The sequence below is a fragment of the Hemitrygon akajei genome, chromosome 14 (genome assembly GCF_048418815.1).
Source record: "Hemitrygon akajei chromosome 14, sHemAka1.3, whole genome shotgun sequence".
NCBI classification, from domain to species: Eukaryota; Metazoa; Chordata; class Chondrichthyes; order Myliobatiformes; family Dasyatidae; genus Hemitrygon; species Hemitrygon akajei.
Genome location: NC_133137.1, coordinates 102,381,394 through 102,398,634, shown reverse-complemented (window position 1 = coordinate 102,398,634; position 17,241 = coordinate 102,381,394). Strand labels below are relative to the sequence as shown.

The 17,241-nt window shown below is 40.1% G+C and overlaps 1 protein-coding gene across 1 annotated transcript in view; it reads right to left on the bottom strand.

Annotated features, from left to right (window-relative positions):
- Positions 1-17,241, bottom strand: part of col7a1l (collagen type VII alpha 1-like) — a 420,731-nt gene that overhangs the window by 47,809 nt on the left and 355,681 nt on the right. The window contains exon 94 of the mRNA XM_073066798.1: positions 7,268-7,345. Coding sequence (XP_072922899.1) covers positions 7,268-7,345 — 78 coding nt within the window. The remainder of the gene's footprint in view (positions 1-7,267; positions 7,346-17,241) is intronic.

The window sequence follows — 17,241 nt, the reverse complement described above, 5'->3', positions numbered from 1 at the left end:
CTTCAGTGCCCTACTGTTCACTGTGTAAGATCTACCTTGGTTGGTTCTACCGAAGTGCAAAACCTTGCACTTGTTTGCATTAAATTCCACATGCCATTTTATCTGAAAATCATATTTTAAAAATCATTTTGCATATATTATGCCATGGTCGTGTTTTATGTTGGCGGTCCCACCTAGTCTGGGCATTTCTGAGTGAAATTCATCTTAGCAAGATTTTGTGATGGCACCATCAATATCACCTTTGCCTTTCCATTGGAAATTGCAGCAAAACAAAGGCATTGCTTCTCCTTTTACATGTTATAGGTGACAAAGAAACCACTGAGTTCTTAAATCTTACTGATGTAACTTGAATAGATTACATTAGGATGGCCACCTTATAATTTGTCACCTTATTAGTAAAGTGTACTTGCATCATCAACACCCAGGCATTTGATAACACAATGTAGGCTGTGGTATCCTATTTTTAGCAAATGTAAAGCATTCAAAAGTAAAGCATACTTACACGTGATGGGGGTGAGTGGGTGGCTGAAGTTATGCACTTAATTGGTCAGAGAACAAGTTTAGATTGTACAGGAAGAACAAAGCAAGCATTTCGTTTCTTTTATTGCAAATGTGTGTGTGCTTGCGTGTGAGGGATTAAGATAGACACTTTAGGGGAGAGGTCATCATCAAACTTTCAATTAATTATTTAAGCATTGGAATAAAGTACATGAAGTGAAATGTGACATTAATTGGTCACATTCTTCTTTGTGCAATGATTCATTCTTTACTGTGAAATATTGAGAGTGCCAGTTTGAACGGTATGTTCACTTGGAAATAAGATAATTACCATTAGCCAGGGTAATGTGGGGAGGAGGAATAGGGGTACTATATAACTGGATGAGTAGGAATCTTTAACTCCACTTCTTCAACTTATGTAATCATGTCCATTGCAAGGGTGAAATGAGTTCAGGGCTGATGTTTTTTAATGACTTAAAAATGCAATTAATTTTGTTATAAACACCTTCCTATCTCTATGAGGATATTTTATAGTAGATTAAAGATGCAAGAATAAGTAGAAAATTAAAGTGAAATATTGCCCAAAGAAGAGCTTCACCAATCTCCACTGTCAGTATTCTTGTGAGACAACCGTTACATGATACTTTTTTATATTCAACCATATCGTTAGATAATTACCAATGCTGAAAATTATGGAGTCCCAATTATATGCATCTATTGCAATACTCTTATTGAATCTAGAATGACTTTAACCCCACATGCACTCTACCACAATACATGGAAGTAATTCAACCTGGACTGCATGTATAAATGCTAAACATCAACACTACAACTTGAAATCCACACATACACCAAAACCTTTGCAGTTACATTGAAAAACCAGTGGCTGATGTAAGCCACTCATAAAGTAGGATTCCAGTGTGAGGGGATAGCAGAATGAACATTGTGGTTTGCTTTAAAATGCATTTTTGCCAACTGGTAAAATCATCAAATTGAATTACCACTAGGAATTTAGTTCCGTGGCTGCTTTGGAAGCAATGGAAATAGGTCAATTATATGATCATTGTTTATATGTAACATCCAAATTGGTCCAATGAATCATAAACTTCCTCCTTTATGCTGGGTCTCTTTAAATTTACAACTATCTCCACTCTGGTGTTTCATCCAAGAGACAATCTTTTAGCTTTTACCGGATAATCTGGTATCCATTCTTTCTCCCAATAACAATTTGTGAGTTTGCAATATTCAAACTCTTATATGATGATTGGAATTGGCTTATTTATTGTCACTGTACTGAGAAACAGTGAAAAGCTTATCTTGCATACTATTCACAAAGATCAAGTAATTATACAGTCCATTGAGGAAAAACAATGACAATGCAGAACGGAGTGTAACTGCTACAGAGAATGTGCAGTGCTGGTAAACAATGAAGTGCAAATGCAGATTATGAGGGGAAGAGTTAATCTCTTTGGTAAAACATAGCAAGGGCCTGATTTATATCATCTCTGGGCTGCGAATTGTTAATGCCGATACTGCCAAAAATTTGGATTTATTGTCTTCCCAGCCTGGGAAAGGATTTAATGAGAAAAAGAAATTATAAACTAGAAAATAGTTGCCAATGTTGTGATGTTATCTGTCTAATGCAATGAGAAGAATAGGAAAAATTTCATGCTCCATTTATTATCTGCAGCTAATTAAGTCAAAGCTCTTAAAATAGCATATTTGGATGATTTACCATATCTACGCTTTCAGCTGCATAGCTCATAGCAAATACAAATACATTTTAAAACAATTAGTCTGGAAGGAAATGTAGCAAGAAAGTTGTCCCTTTTCCAGTACTTAATCCTTAATCTTTAATGCCCTGCTTTTGACTTATACTTAGATGCAGGGGTCTTGCAGTGGTAATTAGTGGTGTTCTTCTGGGGTCAGTATTGGGACAACTGCTTTTCACAATGATTTAGATTATGAAATTGATGGTTTTGTGGCAAAGTTTGCGGATGATACGAAGATAGGTAGCGCTGATGAAGCAATGCAATTGCAGAAGGGTTTGGACAAATTGGAAGAAAAACAAAAAAGTGGCAGATGGCATACAGTGTTGGGAAATGTATGATAATGCATTTTGGTTAAAGAAACAATAGTGCGGACTATTATCCAAATGGGGAGAAGGTTCAAACATCAGAGGTGCAGAGGGACTTGGGAATCCTCGTGTAAGCCTCTCAGAAGGTTAATTTGCAGATTGAGTCTGTGGTTAGGGAGGCAAGTGCAATGTCGGCATTTATTTCAAGGGGATTAGAATAGAAAAGCAAGGAGATAATACTAAGGAATCCAATGAATTAATGAATCCAAACTCAGGTTGGAGGAACAACACCTTATATACCGGCTGGGTAGCGTCCAATCTGATGGCATGAACATTGACTTCTCTAACTTCCGTTAATGCTCCTCCTCCCCTTCTTACCCCATCCCTGACATATTTAGTTGTTTGCCTGTTCTCCATCTCCCTCTGGTGCTTCCCCCCCCCCTTTCTTTCTCCTGAGGCCTCCCGTCCCATGATCCTTTCCCTTCTCCAGCTCTGTATCACTTTCACCAATCACCTTTCCAGCTCTTAGCTTCATCCCACCCCCTCCGGTCTACTCCTATCATTTTGCATTTCCCCCTCCCCCCTTTACTTTCAAATCTCTTACTATCTTTCCTTTCGGTTAGTCCTGACGAAGGGTCTCGGCCCGAAACGTCGACATCGCTTCTCCCTATAGATGCTGCCTAGCCTGCTGTGTTCTACCAGCATTTTGTGTGTGTTGTTGTTGAGATAATACTAAGTCTTTATAAGACACTAGTCAGCCAGCACTTGGAGTACTGTCAACAATTTTGAGTCCCATATCTCAGAATACCTCTCCAACATCAGCACATCCTTTCTTAGATAAGGGGCTCAGAACTGCTCACACTACTCAAAGTGAGGTCTTACCAGCGCTTTATAAAGTCTCAACATTACATCTTTGTTTTTATATTCTAGTCCCCTCGAAATGAATACTAACATCGCATTTGCCTTCCTCACCACAGACTCAACCTGCAAATTAACCTGTAGGGAATCCTGCACGAGGACTCCCAAATCCTTTTGCATCTTGGATTTTTGAATTTTCTCTCCATTTAGAAAATACTAATGACTCAAAGCAGTGACTGCAATGCATACTAGAGAAGGACATGGATCTTGCATAACTTGGAATGTCCACACAGTTAGTGACAACTGTTCTGATGCCGGGCATTTTCTCCTTTGGGGCAATAAGCCAATAGACACATTATAACTGCTGATAATTGCTCGGCATGTGTGCCACCCTTTCCTGCAAGACAGCTATATGTGGTAGTCGTAATGTGTCTAGGTGATGTGCTTGATACTTGTATAATTAGTAGAGGTATGTGTAATTATTAGATATGAACAGTACATGCATGAATGTGTGTATCTGTGTGTAGATTGTATTAATAGTAGTTATGCAAGAGGACATAAGACTGCTTAACAGTCCAGAGTAACAGAGGCAGTGCTAGTACTGGTTGAGCAATGTATGTGTATTGCATATGACAATTGCTGGAAGATGGGACTTTTGATGCCTTCAATAACTTTGACTTGTCTGTGAGATGATTTATCCCTTTCTGGTACTGCATCTATCTCCAAGGTGCTTTGTTCCTGGAGTTGGCCCATTAGTTGCTTCCTTCCACTAGCATTTCAAAAGTTCAAAGTAAATTTATCCAAGTTCATATACATCACTGTATACACCCTGAGATTCATTCTCATATGGGCATTCACAATAAGAACGAAGCAACACAATAGAATCAATGAAAACCCGCACACAACAAAGATGGCAAAAGACAACAGTTGTGCAAATACAAAAAGAGAAAGAAAAGCAAAATAATAGTAAGTAAACAAGCAATAAATACTGAGAACATGAGCTGTAGAGTCCTTGAAAGTAAGTCCATAGGTTGCTGAATCAGTTCTGTGTTGGGATGAGTGAAGTTATCTCCTATGGTTCGAGAGCCTGATGGCTGAGGAGAAATAACTATTCCTGAATCTGGTACTGTGGTACTTGAGGCTTCAGTACCTCCTTTCTGATGGCAGCAGTGAGAAGAGAACATGACCTGGATGGTGGGGGTCCTTGATGATAAATACTGCTTCTCTGCAACAACACTCCGTGTAGAATTGCTCATTGATGGAGAAGGTTTTACTATGATTGACTGGGCCATATCCACTACTCATGGTCTTCATGGTAATCTTGGATGAATTTCTGGAGACTGAAGCATAGAATAGAATATTTCCCTGCCCTATAATTCATTGCTTAAAATGTCTGGAACCATGTTTCAAAACCAGATTCCTATAGTTTTCCCTACTTCAACTGGCTTTATAACAATAGAATGATTTCTAGCAGCAGCTGGAAGCAATGAACATTCATGAGGAAATCTGCAGATGCAGGAAATTCAAACAACACACACAAAATGCTGGTGGAACACAGCAGGCCAGGCAGCATCTATAGGGAGAAGCACTGTCGAAGTTTCGGGCCGAGACCCTTCGTCAGGACTGAACATTTCTGCTTTTATAAGTTCATGCATAGCTTCGATCAACACCAGTTAACTTCAACTGGTGCTAGTCACTCGCAAAAGTGCACCCTATGGATACATGCTGAAATGAATCAGCATGGTACATGAGTGATAGAGGCTACCAATGTGATACAGAAGAGTGTATTAATTTTAATGTTGGTGCCATTGAGTAAATGTAGCCAAGGGTCCAAAGTGCAGCTGAGATGTGTCGCCAGAGCTGAGGATCCAGAGTGCTGGTGTCTGGACTGTGGGTAAGCTTGTGGCTTAAACCAAGGTCTGGATTGCTTGCATGTTTCCTGCTGCCTTTAAACTCACTGGTTCATTGGCAAATAGATTGTACCACATGTACTACAGTGTAACGTGTAAAATAAGATAGAATAAAATCATCATGAGCATCCAGAAATACAGAAAATCCAGAGTAATGTCCAGAAATCAAGAATATCTGTTAGTCTGGCACTAACAAATTTCTAAGAGTTCTGGATTTTCGGAATTTTACTGAATTACCGTAGAATCAGTCCACTTGCAACTATCAGCAAAGTGATGGGATGAATTGTCAAAAATTCTGTGGAAATATACCTGATAAAATTGAGCTTCCTACCCAGTTTTAGTCTGGGTTTGTCCAGAATCAAATGGTCCAGACCTTATTATAGTTATAGTCGAAACATGGATGAAATAACTGAAATCCAGAGGTGAGGCAAGAGTCCTAAAGATCAAGAACATTTGTCTGAGCATGACATAAAGGAGCCTTGGTAAAACTGAAATCTGTGAGCATATAAGGAAGAAAAAAATAATATGTTTGGAATAAAACATAGAACAGTACAGCACAGTACAGCTCTTTGGCCCTTCATGTTATGCCAATTAATATAGGCTTACTCTTTAAATAATCTAACACTTTCCTTCTTTACAACCTACATGTTTCTTCCATCCTTTTGCCTATCTAAGAGTCTTTCTAAATGTCCTTATTTTATCTGCCTCTACCACCACACTGGCCGTGCATTTCAGGCACATGGCACTACCTCTGACACCTCTTACTTTTTCTCCACTCGCCTTAAGTGGACATCCTTTGGTACTGGCCGTTGCCACCCTGAAAAACTGTAGCTGTGTGTCCACACTCTCATAATCTTATACATCTCTGTGAAGTCACCTCTTATCCTCCTCTTTTCCAAAGAGAAAATCCCTAGCTCATTCAACCTTTCCGAAGAAGACATGCTCTCCAATCCAGGCAGCACCCTCTCTAAAGCTTTCACATCCTTCCAATAACGAAGCGACCAGAACTGAACACAATACTCCGACTGAGGTCTGACCTGAATTATATACAGCTGCAAAATAATCTCACGGCTCTTTAACCTAATCCTTCCAATAATGAAGGTTAACGCCTGCTGAACTATCCTATAAACTTGTGTGTCAACTTTGAGGGAATGATGGACTTCGATTGCAGGGTTCTCTGTTGCTGCACATTGTTAAGAATCCTGTCATTAACCCTGTACTCTGCCTTCAAGTTCAGTCTTCCAAAGTGTGTCATTTCACATTTTCTTCATTTAACTACATTTGCCATTTCTCCACCCAGCTCTGCATCCTGTCTCTATCCCTTTGTAACCTTCGACAACCTTACACACTATTCGCACCACCACCAGCCTCTGTGCCATCTGCATACTTACTAACCTACCCTTCCACTTCTTCACCCTAGTCAAGGCACGTATCAGGAGCATGTGTGAATCAACACTTGTGTGATGCAGGGCAGTTCTAAGAAGCTCAATGCCATTCAGGTTAAAGCAGCCTGTTTGATTGGAAGCCTGTCAAACATCTGAAAAGTTCATTCTATCTACCACCATTGTATGATGATTGTAGTGTGTATCAGCAACAAAATACTCCGTAGATACAGTTTGTCCAGGACAAGCAACCTCCACCATCAAGAAAAACAAGGTTTCAGATACATGGCTACAGAACTACATTGATGTATTGCAATATCTTGATTTGGACATGTATCATTAACCCTTCATTGTCACTGGATCTTTGTCTTGCACTGTGAAAAACCTTCACCACAAGGACTGTATCATTTCAAGACCAGTCTCCATCATCTTTTCAAGGGCAATAAACATTGGCCTGGTCAAAACAACAAATCTAATAAAATGAGCAATTAACAAATAATTCATTGCATACTTTTCAACTAGCTTACTAGGAATTTACTAACCAGATCTCCCTTTCCTCCTGAAATCCCTGGAAAGCCTCTCTTGCCATGACAGGTTCTGCCTCGCTTCCCCGGTTCACCCTAAAAGAAGGAAGAATATTCATAAAAAAATACTTCAGTAGCATCTTTTTTGGGTTATCACTTGCTGATAATGCTTAAAATACTGATGTTTCTGAAATATTGTCCCATTAATGCCAACAGCCCCTCAGAATTGAACTGCAGTGGATATTCTTGAAATATAAGCCTAGGGAGGGAGTACCAATAGACAATTAATTTGTTCAGAAAACACAGCTGAGACTGATATTATCAAACATGCATAGTTGTGATATTTTCCAAAGAATTGGGAATTCATTGGATATTAATCAGGAATAAATGCCAAATCCTTTATTTTTGCAATGCAGAGGTCAGAAATATTGACCTATGCTTTGGTTTAGAAGTCAAATATCTTAGGTGGAAAAATGATCACCAGCATTCTCTTTGTTCTCTGCACCCCTCTCTTCTCTCTAACTTTTCCTGATTATCATGAAAGTTAATTCTGTTTCTTTTCCAGAAAAAAAACTGCCTGATCTGCTGAGTTATTTCAGCATTTGTCTGTATTTCGATTCATATTTCAATATTTGCCTTACCCCACTATCTTATTCTGGCTTCTTCGACCATAAGACATGGAGCAGAACTCGGCTATTTGGCCCATTAAGTCTGCTCTGCCATTTAATCATGGGTGATGTTTTTCCCCCTCCTCAGCCTTACTCCCCAGCCTTCTCCCTGTAACCTTTGATGCTGTGTCCAATCAAGAACCTATTAAGCTCTGCTTTAAATACCCCCAGTGACCTGGCCTCCAAAGCTGCCTGTGGTAATAAATTCCACAAATTCACCACCCTCTGACTAAAGAAATTTCTCCATATACCTGTTTAGATGGACTCCCCTTTATCCTGAGACTGTGGCCTCGTGTCCTTGAGTCACATGGGAAACATCCTTTCTTCCCCTTCCTTTCTAGTCCTGATGAAGGGTCTCGTCCAAAATGTTGACTTTTATTCCTGTCCATAAGTGCTGCCTGACCTGCTGAGTTCCTGCAGCACTTTGTACGTGTTCCTCTGGATTTTCAACATCTAGGGAATCGCTTGTATTTCTTTATTTTTTCATTTTTTCCCAGAGAATACAGCTCTCTAGGGAACCATAAAAATATAGATAATTGATTCTTACATCTTCCACAATAAATATAACCATCTTAGAACCCTAGTTTTTAGTATGTCACATTGAGCTGTTTTATTTGGCATATCTGTATTTATATTTGAATTGTAGTGCTGTAAATTATTAAACAATGGGAACCTTATTGTACATCAATCATCCCTTATCACCTTGCTACACAACATTTTGTATTTTGATAGTGGCAGGCTCAGGCTCCATTATCCATTCCTTTTGAAGTACCCATGGATTTCTGGGACACGCGGGAAGACAAGTACACATATAAAAAGTGGGACTATCACTTCTTTACTTTTTAGTAATTAACAAAATACATTGGGGAGAAGTGCAATACGTTTCCTCCAAATCTTTTTTTTGCTAGATGTTTATTTCAAAGAGGTTTTACTTCTTTCTGCAGTTGTAGATTTGAAAGCTGTAGGATATTTCTGCATTTCAAAAACTGCAGACCAGATCTTCTTTGTTCAGCAAAATCCTGGCTTGCAGCAATTGTCTTTACAAACTCCATTGTAACTATTCATTAATTTAAATTAAGACTGACATTATGAATGAGCTTGTTCTGGAGGGTGGGGGCTGGGATCAAGTTGAAGAGACTGAACCATCAGAAATTTTAATAAGTTTTTTGAGGTGACTGAGAAGATTGATAAAATCAAGGCAGTAGACGTTGTCTATATGGACTTCAGTAAGGCAATTGACAAAAGCTCCTGTGGCAGGCATATGGGATCCAGGACTGTACTGCTATTTGGATCCAAAATTGGCAAAATCAAGAAGGATGGTTTACTGATTGTAACTCTCTAACCAATGTACACTACAGGGATTGGTGCTGTAACCTTTGTTGTTGTTGTATTAAATACTTGGATATGAACATAGGAAGTATGATTAGTAAATTAGTAAATAGGCAAATTATAGGTAAATTTATAGGGCATAATCATCTGGTCCTGGAGACTTATCTACCTTCAGACCTTTCCGCTTCCCAAGTGCCTTTCCTTAGTAATAGCAACCATATTCACTTCTGACCCCTGAGAGTCTTGAATTTCTGGCATATTGCCGGAGTCTTCCACAGTGACTCCTGATGTAAAATGCTTATTTTCATTCCTCCACTTCTTAACTTCATCCACCATTACTTTGTCCCCCATTACTACCTCTCCAGCATCATTTTCCAGTGGTCCAATATCCACTCTCACTCTCTTTGTACTGTATATTTGAAAAACCTTTGGTATCCTCTTTGATACTATTGGCTAGCTTACCTTCATTTTTTAATCTTATCTCTCCCTATGGTTTTTATAGTTGTCTTCCATTGGTTTTTAAAAGCTACCTAATCTTCTAACTTCCCAGTAATGTTTGCTATATCATATACCCTCTGATTTGTTTTAATGCTGTCTTTGATTTCTCTTATCAGTCATGGTTACCTCATCCTTCCTTTAGAATATTTCTTTATCTTTGGGATGTACAGTACGTATCCAAATTACTCCCAGAAACACCAGCCATTGCTGTTCTGCTGTCATCCATACTAGTGTCCCCTTCCAATCAACTTCGACCAGCTCCTCTCTCATGTCTCTGTAATTCCCTTTATTCCATTGTAATACTGATATGTCTGACTTTATTTTCTCCCTCTCAAAATGCAAGGTGATTGATGCATATGATCACTGCCTCCTAAGCATTCCTTTAATTGCACTTATCAAATATGGTTCATTACACAACATCCATCCAGAATTGCCTTTCCCCTAGTGAGCTCAACCACCAGCTGCCCTTAAAAAACAACCCATAGGCATTCTATAAGTGCCCTGTTTTGGCATCCAGGACCAATCTGATTTTCCCAATCTACCAGCATTTTGCAATCCCCATGACTATCGTAACGTAACACTGCCCTTATTACATGCTTTTTCTATTTCCCATTGAAATTTATATCCCAAATCCTGACTATTGTTTGGGTGCTTGTGTACGACTCTCATTAAGGTGCGTTTACCCTCACAGCTTCAAACTCTAACACAAGGATCCAACTTCTTCCAATCCTATGTCACCTCTTTCTAAGGATTTGATGTCAGCTCCTGGATGTCAATATCTCTGAGCATCTATCCTAAGCCGAGCATATTGATGCAACTACAAAGCAGGCACAACAGCAGCTTTATTTCATTTGGAAGTAAAGGAGAATTGGCATATCATGAAAAGGCATTTGCAAATTTCTGCTGTTGTACCATGACAGCTTTTTAACTGGTTTCATCATTATTTGGAATACAGGGCACAAACTTGGAAAAACCTGCAGAAAGTTGTAAACTCATCCAGCCCCATCATGGGCACTAGCCTGCCCTGCATTGAGGACACCTTCAAAACCTGATGCCTCAAAAAAGTGGCATTGGTCATTAAAGACTCCATTAGCTAGAGCGTGCCCTCTTCTCATTGCTACCATCAAGGAGGACATACAGGAGCCTGAAGACAATACAGTCAATGTTTCAGGAGCTACTTCTTACCTCTGGCATCAAAATATTGAATGGACAATGAACTCTTGAATATTTCCTCAGTATTTCTCCTCTCTTTTGCACTACTATTTTTTATATATCCTTGTTGTAATGTTTATAGTTTTTATTACTATGTAACCAGAAGACTACAATCTGTGCGGATTGGTGATAACACATCCTCCTTGCTGACGATCAACACTGGCGCACCTCAGGGGTGTGTGCTTAGCCCACTGCTCTACTCTCTATATACACATGACTGTGTGGCTCGGCATAGCTCAACTCCCAGCTATAAATTAGCTGACGATACAACCATTGTAGGTAGAATCTCAGGTGGTGACGAGAGGTTGTACAGGAGTGAGATATGCCAACTAGTGGAGTGATGTTGCAGCAACAACCTGGCACTCAACATCAGTCAGAAGAAAGAGCTGATAATGGACTTCAGGAAGGGTAAGACGAAGGAACACATACCAATCCTCATAGAGGGATCAGAAGTGGAGAGAGTGAGCAGCTTCAAGTTCCTGGGTGTCAGGATCTCTGAGGATCTAACCTGGTCCCAACATATCGATGTAGTTATAAAGAAGGCAAGACAGCGACTGTACTTTATTTGGATTTTGAAGAGATTTGGCATGTCAACAAATACAATCAAAATTTCTATAGTTGTACTGTGGAGAACATTCTGACAGGCTGCATCACTGTCTGGTATGGAGGGGCTACTGCACAGGACCGAACAAAGCTGCAGAAGGTTGTAAATCTAGTCGGCTCCATCTTGGGCACTAGCCTACAAAGTACCAAGGACATCTTTAGGGAGCGGTGTCTCAGAAAGGCAGCGTCCATTATTAAAGACCTCCAGCACCCAGGGTATAGCCCTTTTCTCACTGTTACCATCAATTAGGAAATACAGAAGCCTGAAGGCACACACTCAGTGATTCAGGAACAGCTTCTTCCCCTCTGCCACCTGATTCCTAAATGGACTTTGAAGCTTTGGACACTACCTCACTTTTTTTAATATACAGTATTTCTGTTTTTGCACATTTTTAAAAATCTATTCAATATACGTATACTGTAATTGATTTACTTGTTTATTATTATTAATTTTTCTCTCTGCTAGATTATGTATTGCCTTGAACCGCTACTGCTAAATTAACAAATTTCACATCACATACCGGTGATAATAAACCTGATTCTGATTATTGTAATGTACTTCTGCTGCAAAACAACAAATTTCATGACATATGTCAGTGATATTAAAATTGATTCTGATGCCCTTGATCTTCTCAATAACTTTCAATTCCCTGGCACTGACCACCTCATCTTCACCATGGATTCCCATCCCTATACATTTCTACCTCCATTTGGAAAGCCTCAAAACCTTTCATAGAAACATAGAAAATAAGTGCAGGAGTAGGCCATTCGGCCCTTCGAGCCTGCACCGCCATTCAGTATGATCATGGCTGATCATCCAACTCAGAACCCTGTACCTGCTTTCTCTCCATACCCCCTGATCCCTTTAGCCACAAGGGCCATGTCTAACTTCCTCTTAAATATAGCCAATGAACCGGCCTCAACTGTTTCCTGTGGCAGAGAATTCCACAGATTCACCACTCTCTGTGCGAAGAAGTTTTTCCTCATCTCGGTCCTAAAAGGCTTCCCCTTTATCCTTAAATTGTGACCCCTCATTCTGGACTTCCCCAACATCGGAAACAATCTTCCTGCATCTAGCCTATCCAATTCCTTTAGAATTTTATATGTTTCAATAAAATCCCCCCTCAATCTTCTAAATTCCAGTGAGTATAAGCCTAGTCGATCCAGTCTTTCTTCATATGAAAGTCCTGCCATCCCAGGAATCAATCTGGTGAACCTTCTCTGTACTCCCTCAATGGCAAGAATGTCTTTCCTCAGATTAGAGGACCAAAACTGCACACAATATTCTGGGTGCGGTCTCACCAAGGCCTTGTACAATTGCAGTAGAATCCTTTTGCTATGAATGCCAACATACCATTTGCCTTTTTCACCACCTGCTGTACCTGCATGCCCACCTTCAATGACTGGTTACAATGACACCCAGGTCTCGTTGCACCTCCCCTTTTCCTAATCGGCCACTGTTCAGATAATAATCTGTTTTGCTGTTCTTGCAACCAAAGTGGATAATCTCACATTTATCCACATTAAATTGCATCTGCCATGAACTTGCCCACTCACTAACCTATCCAAGTCACCCTGCATCCTCTTAGCATCCTCCTCACAGCTAACACCGCCGCCCAGCTTCGTGTCATCCGCAAACTTGGAGATGCTGCATTTAATTCCCTCATCTAAATTATTAATATATATTGTAAACAACTGGGGTCCCAGCACTGAGCCTTGTGGTACCCCACTAGTCACTGCCTGCCATTCTGAAAAGGTCCCATTTACTCCCACTCTTTGCTTCCTGTCTGCCAACCAATTCTCTATCCACATCAATACCATACCCCCAATACCGTGTGCTTTAAGTTTGCACACTAATCTCCTGTGTGGGACCTTGTCAAAAGCCTTTTGAAAATCTAAATATACCACATCCACTGGCTCTCCCCTATCCACTCTACTAGTTACATCTTCAAAAAATTCTATAAGATTCGTCAGACATGATTTTCCTTTCACAAATCCATGCTGACTTTGTCCGATGATTTCACCTCTTTCCAAATGTGCTGTTATCACATCTTTGATAACCGACTCTAGCATTTTCCCCACCACTGATGTCAGACTCACCGGTCTATAATTCCCCGGTTTTTCTCTCCCTCCTTTTTTAAAAAGTGGGGTTATATTAGCCACCCTCCAATGTTCAGGAACTAATCCAGAATCTAAGGAGTTTTGAAAAATTATCACTAATGCATCCACTATTTCTTGGGCTACTTCCTTAATCACTCTGGGAATCAGACCATCTGGCCCTGGGGATTTATCTGCCTTTAATCCCTTCAATTTACCCAACACCACTTCCCTACTAACATGTATTTCCCTCAGTTCCTCCATCTCACTAGACCCTCAGTCCCCTACTATTTCCGGAAGATTATTTATGTCCTCCTTAGCGAAGACAGAACCAAAGTAGTTATTCAATTGGTCTGCCATGTCTTTGTTCCCTATGATCAATTCACCTGTTTCTGACTGTAAGGGACCTACATTTGTCTTGACCAATCTTTTTCTTTTCACATATCTATAAAAGCTTTTACAGTCAGTTTTTATGTTCCCTGCCAGCTTTCTCTCATAATCTTTTTTCCCTTTCCTAATTAAGCCCTTTGTCCTCCTCTGCTGGTCTCTGAATTTCTCCCAGTCCTCAGGTGTGCCGCTTTTTTTTGCTAATTTATATGTTTCTTCTTTGGACTTGATACTATCCCTAATTTCTCTTGTCAGCCACGGGTGCACTACCTTCCATGGTCTATTCTTTTGCCGAACTGGGATGAACAATTGTTGTAGTTCATCCATGCGATCTTTAAATGCTTGCCATTGCATGTCCACCATCAACCCTTTAAGTATCATTTGCCAGTCTATCTTAGCTAATTCACATCTCATACCTTCAAAGTTACCCTTCTTTAAGTTCAGAACCTTTGTTTCTGAATTAACTATGTCACTCTCCATCTTAATGAAGAATTCCACCACATTATGGTCACTCTTACCCAAGGGGCCTCGCACGACAAGATTGCTAACTAACCCTTCTACATTGCTCAATACCCAATCTAGAATGGCCTGCTCTCTAGTTGGTTCCTTGACATGTTGGTTCAGAAATCCATCCTGCATACATTCCAAGAAATCCTCTTCCTCAGCACCCTTACCAATTTGGTTCACCCAATCTATATGTAGATTGCAGACACCCATTATAACTACAGTTCCTTTATTGCACACATTTCTAATTTCCTGTTTAATGCCATCCCCAACCTCACTACTACTGTTAGGTGGCCTGTACACAACTCCCACCAGTGTTTTCTGCCCCTTAGTGTTATGCAGCTCTACCCATATCGATTCCACATCCTCCAGGCTAATGTCCTTCCTTTCTATTGCATTTTGCTTCTTTCCTGACAGAAGGAACAACCAATTCTCCTCCATCACTACCACCCTCTGGCAGAATTGTACCTCACCCTGATCAATTTTTTCTTTGGCTCATTCCATTTCCTCCAAATTTGATACATGGCATAGGCCCCAGCTATGCCTGCCTCTTCATCTGCTACATAGAACAGTCTATGTTCAAAGCCTTCCCTGGTTATATTCCCAACTCTTCCTCTGCTGCATTGACGGCTGCATTGGTGCTGCTTCATGCGCCCCTGCTGAGCTTGTCAATTTTACCTCCAACTTCTACCCTACCCTTCAATTCACTTGGTCCATCTCTGACGCCTCCCTCCTTTTTTGTCCTTTTTGGACGAGTCACACTTTCCCTAGAAGAGATCCCAATGATCTAGAAAGCTGAAACACTGCCCCTGGCCCTGCACTACTTTCTCAGCCACTCATTCATCTGTACTATTGTCCTATTCATTCCCTGACTAGCATGTGGTACTGGAAGTAATCCAGAGATTATGACCTTGGAGTTCCGGCTCCTCAGTCTCTTCCCTAACTCCCTATACTCACTGCACAGGACCTCCTCTTCCTCTCTTTCATTGGTGCCAATGTGCACCACATCCTCTGGCTGCTCACCCTCCCTCTTGAGTATCTTCTGCAGTTGCTTTGAGACAACCTGGACCCTAGCAACATGCCATCCTGACGTGTTTCACGGCCACAGAATCTGCTGTCCGTCCCTCCTATCACTATCACTCTGCCTGACTTTACCCTTCCCTGCTGAGTTTCAGAGCTGGTCACAGTACCATGGGCTTGCCTGCTTCCGCCAGGCCCTCAGAGGTCATCCCCACATCAGTATCCAAAGGGGTATACTTCTGCTGTTTTAAGAGGCGTAGATAAATTAAAGAACAGAATTTTTTGTCTAGGTATGTCATGATATGGTTTTAAGAAAGAGTTTTAAAGCAAAACTGAGAGGAAAGATTTTTGCTAACAGAATGATTGAAATCTGTTAAGTGCTGCCAGAGGAGGTAGTGAAATCAGATACAATCACTATGTTGGAAAGGTAGTTAGACAGGCGCTTGAATAGGCGAGGGCATAGAGTCATAAGAGGCCTAATGTGGTCAAAGGAGGTTAGTGCAGATTGTCAGAAAAAGGTCAGTATGATGAGGGGTGCCAAAAGGTTCCAGCCTACAGTGTACAACTTTATCATTCTAAAGCGGAAGTTTCTGGAATGGGAAAGCAAGAACAAGGTGCAATGAATGAGAAGGACTCCATCAAGAACCCACTATTGATAAGTGCAGAGAACCTACTTGAGGGGAAAAAAAACCACACCTAATAAGCTTCGTTGTGGGAGGTCAAGTCTTGCAACAAAAGGAACAAAGAAACAGGGGAGCAGAATAAGTTTACGTGGGAAAAAGAGTGGAAAGAGGAAAAATGACATGACTGTGGAAGTCGGTGAATCCATAATGGATACCTGGAAAGTCCACCAGCAAGCAGCCATATACAACTGGAAAGCCAATCGTGCTGTGTTTGAGTCAATGTCTCAGAGTTGTCCTGGACACGGACCTTATTTGTACAATGGGAGTTCAGATGGATATTTGAATTGGTTATGGCATTGAGACTGCAAGTTGTTTGTAATATGAATTTAAACTCTACAATGGAGGAAGTGGCTTCACTTGTTTATATCATAGACTTACATATAAATAGCAAAAAATATGAATTAACTAGTCCTGAAACATTAAATAATCTCCTTATTCTGGATTCAGACTGTGGCTTGTTAAATCTCAGTTTGATGTATTCCAATAGAAATGAAACATTGACTTAAGTGTATTGCATATATTATTCCTTCCCAAATTTATTTGAAAATAATATTCACCATATCAATGGCATCTAGTATTCATGTTACAGAAGTTTACTAATGTGGGATGTAAATCAAGTAGACTTTTGTATCAACATTTGTAACAGGATGTTCAAGTTGAGTGAAACCCTCTGCAATAAATTATTAATAAACTTCGATGGTGTAAATATATTTAAAAAAATTAAAATAAAATGATCAGCCTGGAAATTTCTGGGACTATACCCATGAAATCTGGTCAGTTGTCAAGTATATCAGAGAGTGCACTTCTCCATTGTAATGGTATGAAGCATCATTCAGGAGAATAATGGGACCAAACGTAAAAGAAAGCGTAAGAGGCAAAGAAATACCATTCTTAAGCAAAGTACTGTGGATGCTGTAAGATGGAATATTAGAAATATTAAATGCTAGGTTATACTGCAACATAGTTAAGTCTTTTGACCATTAACCATCCT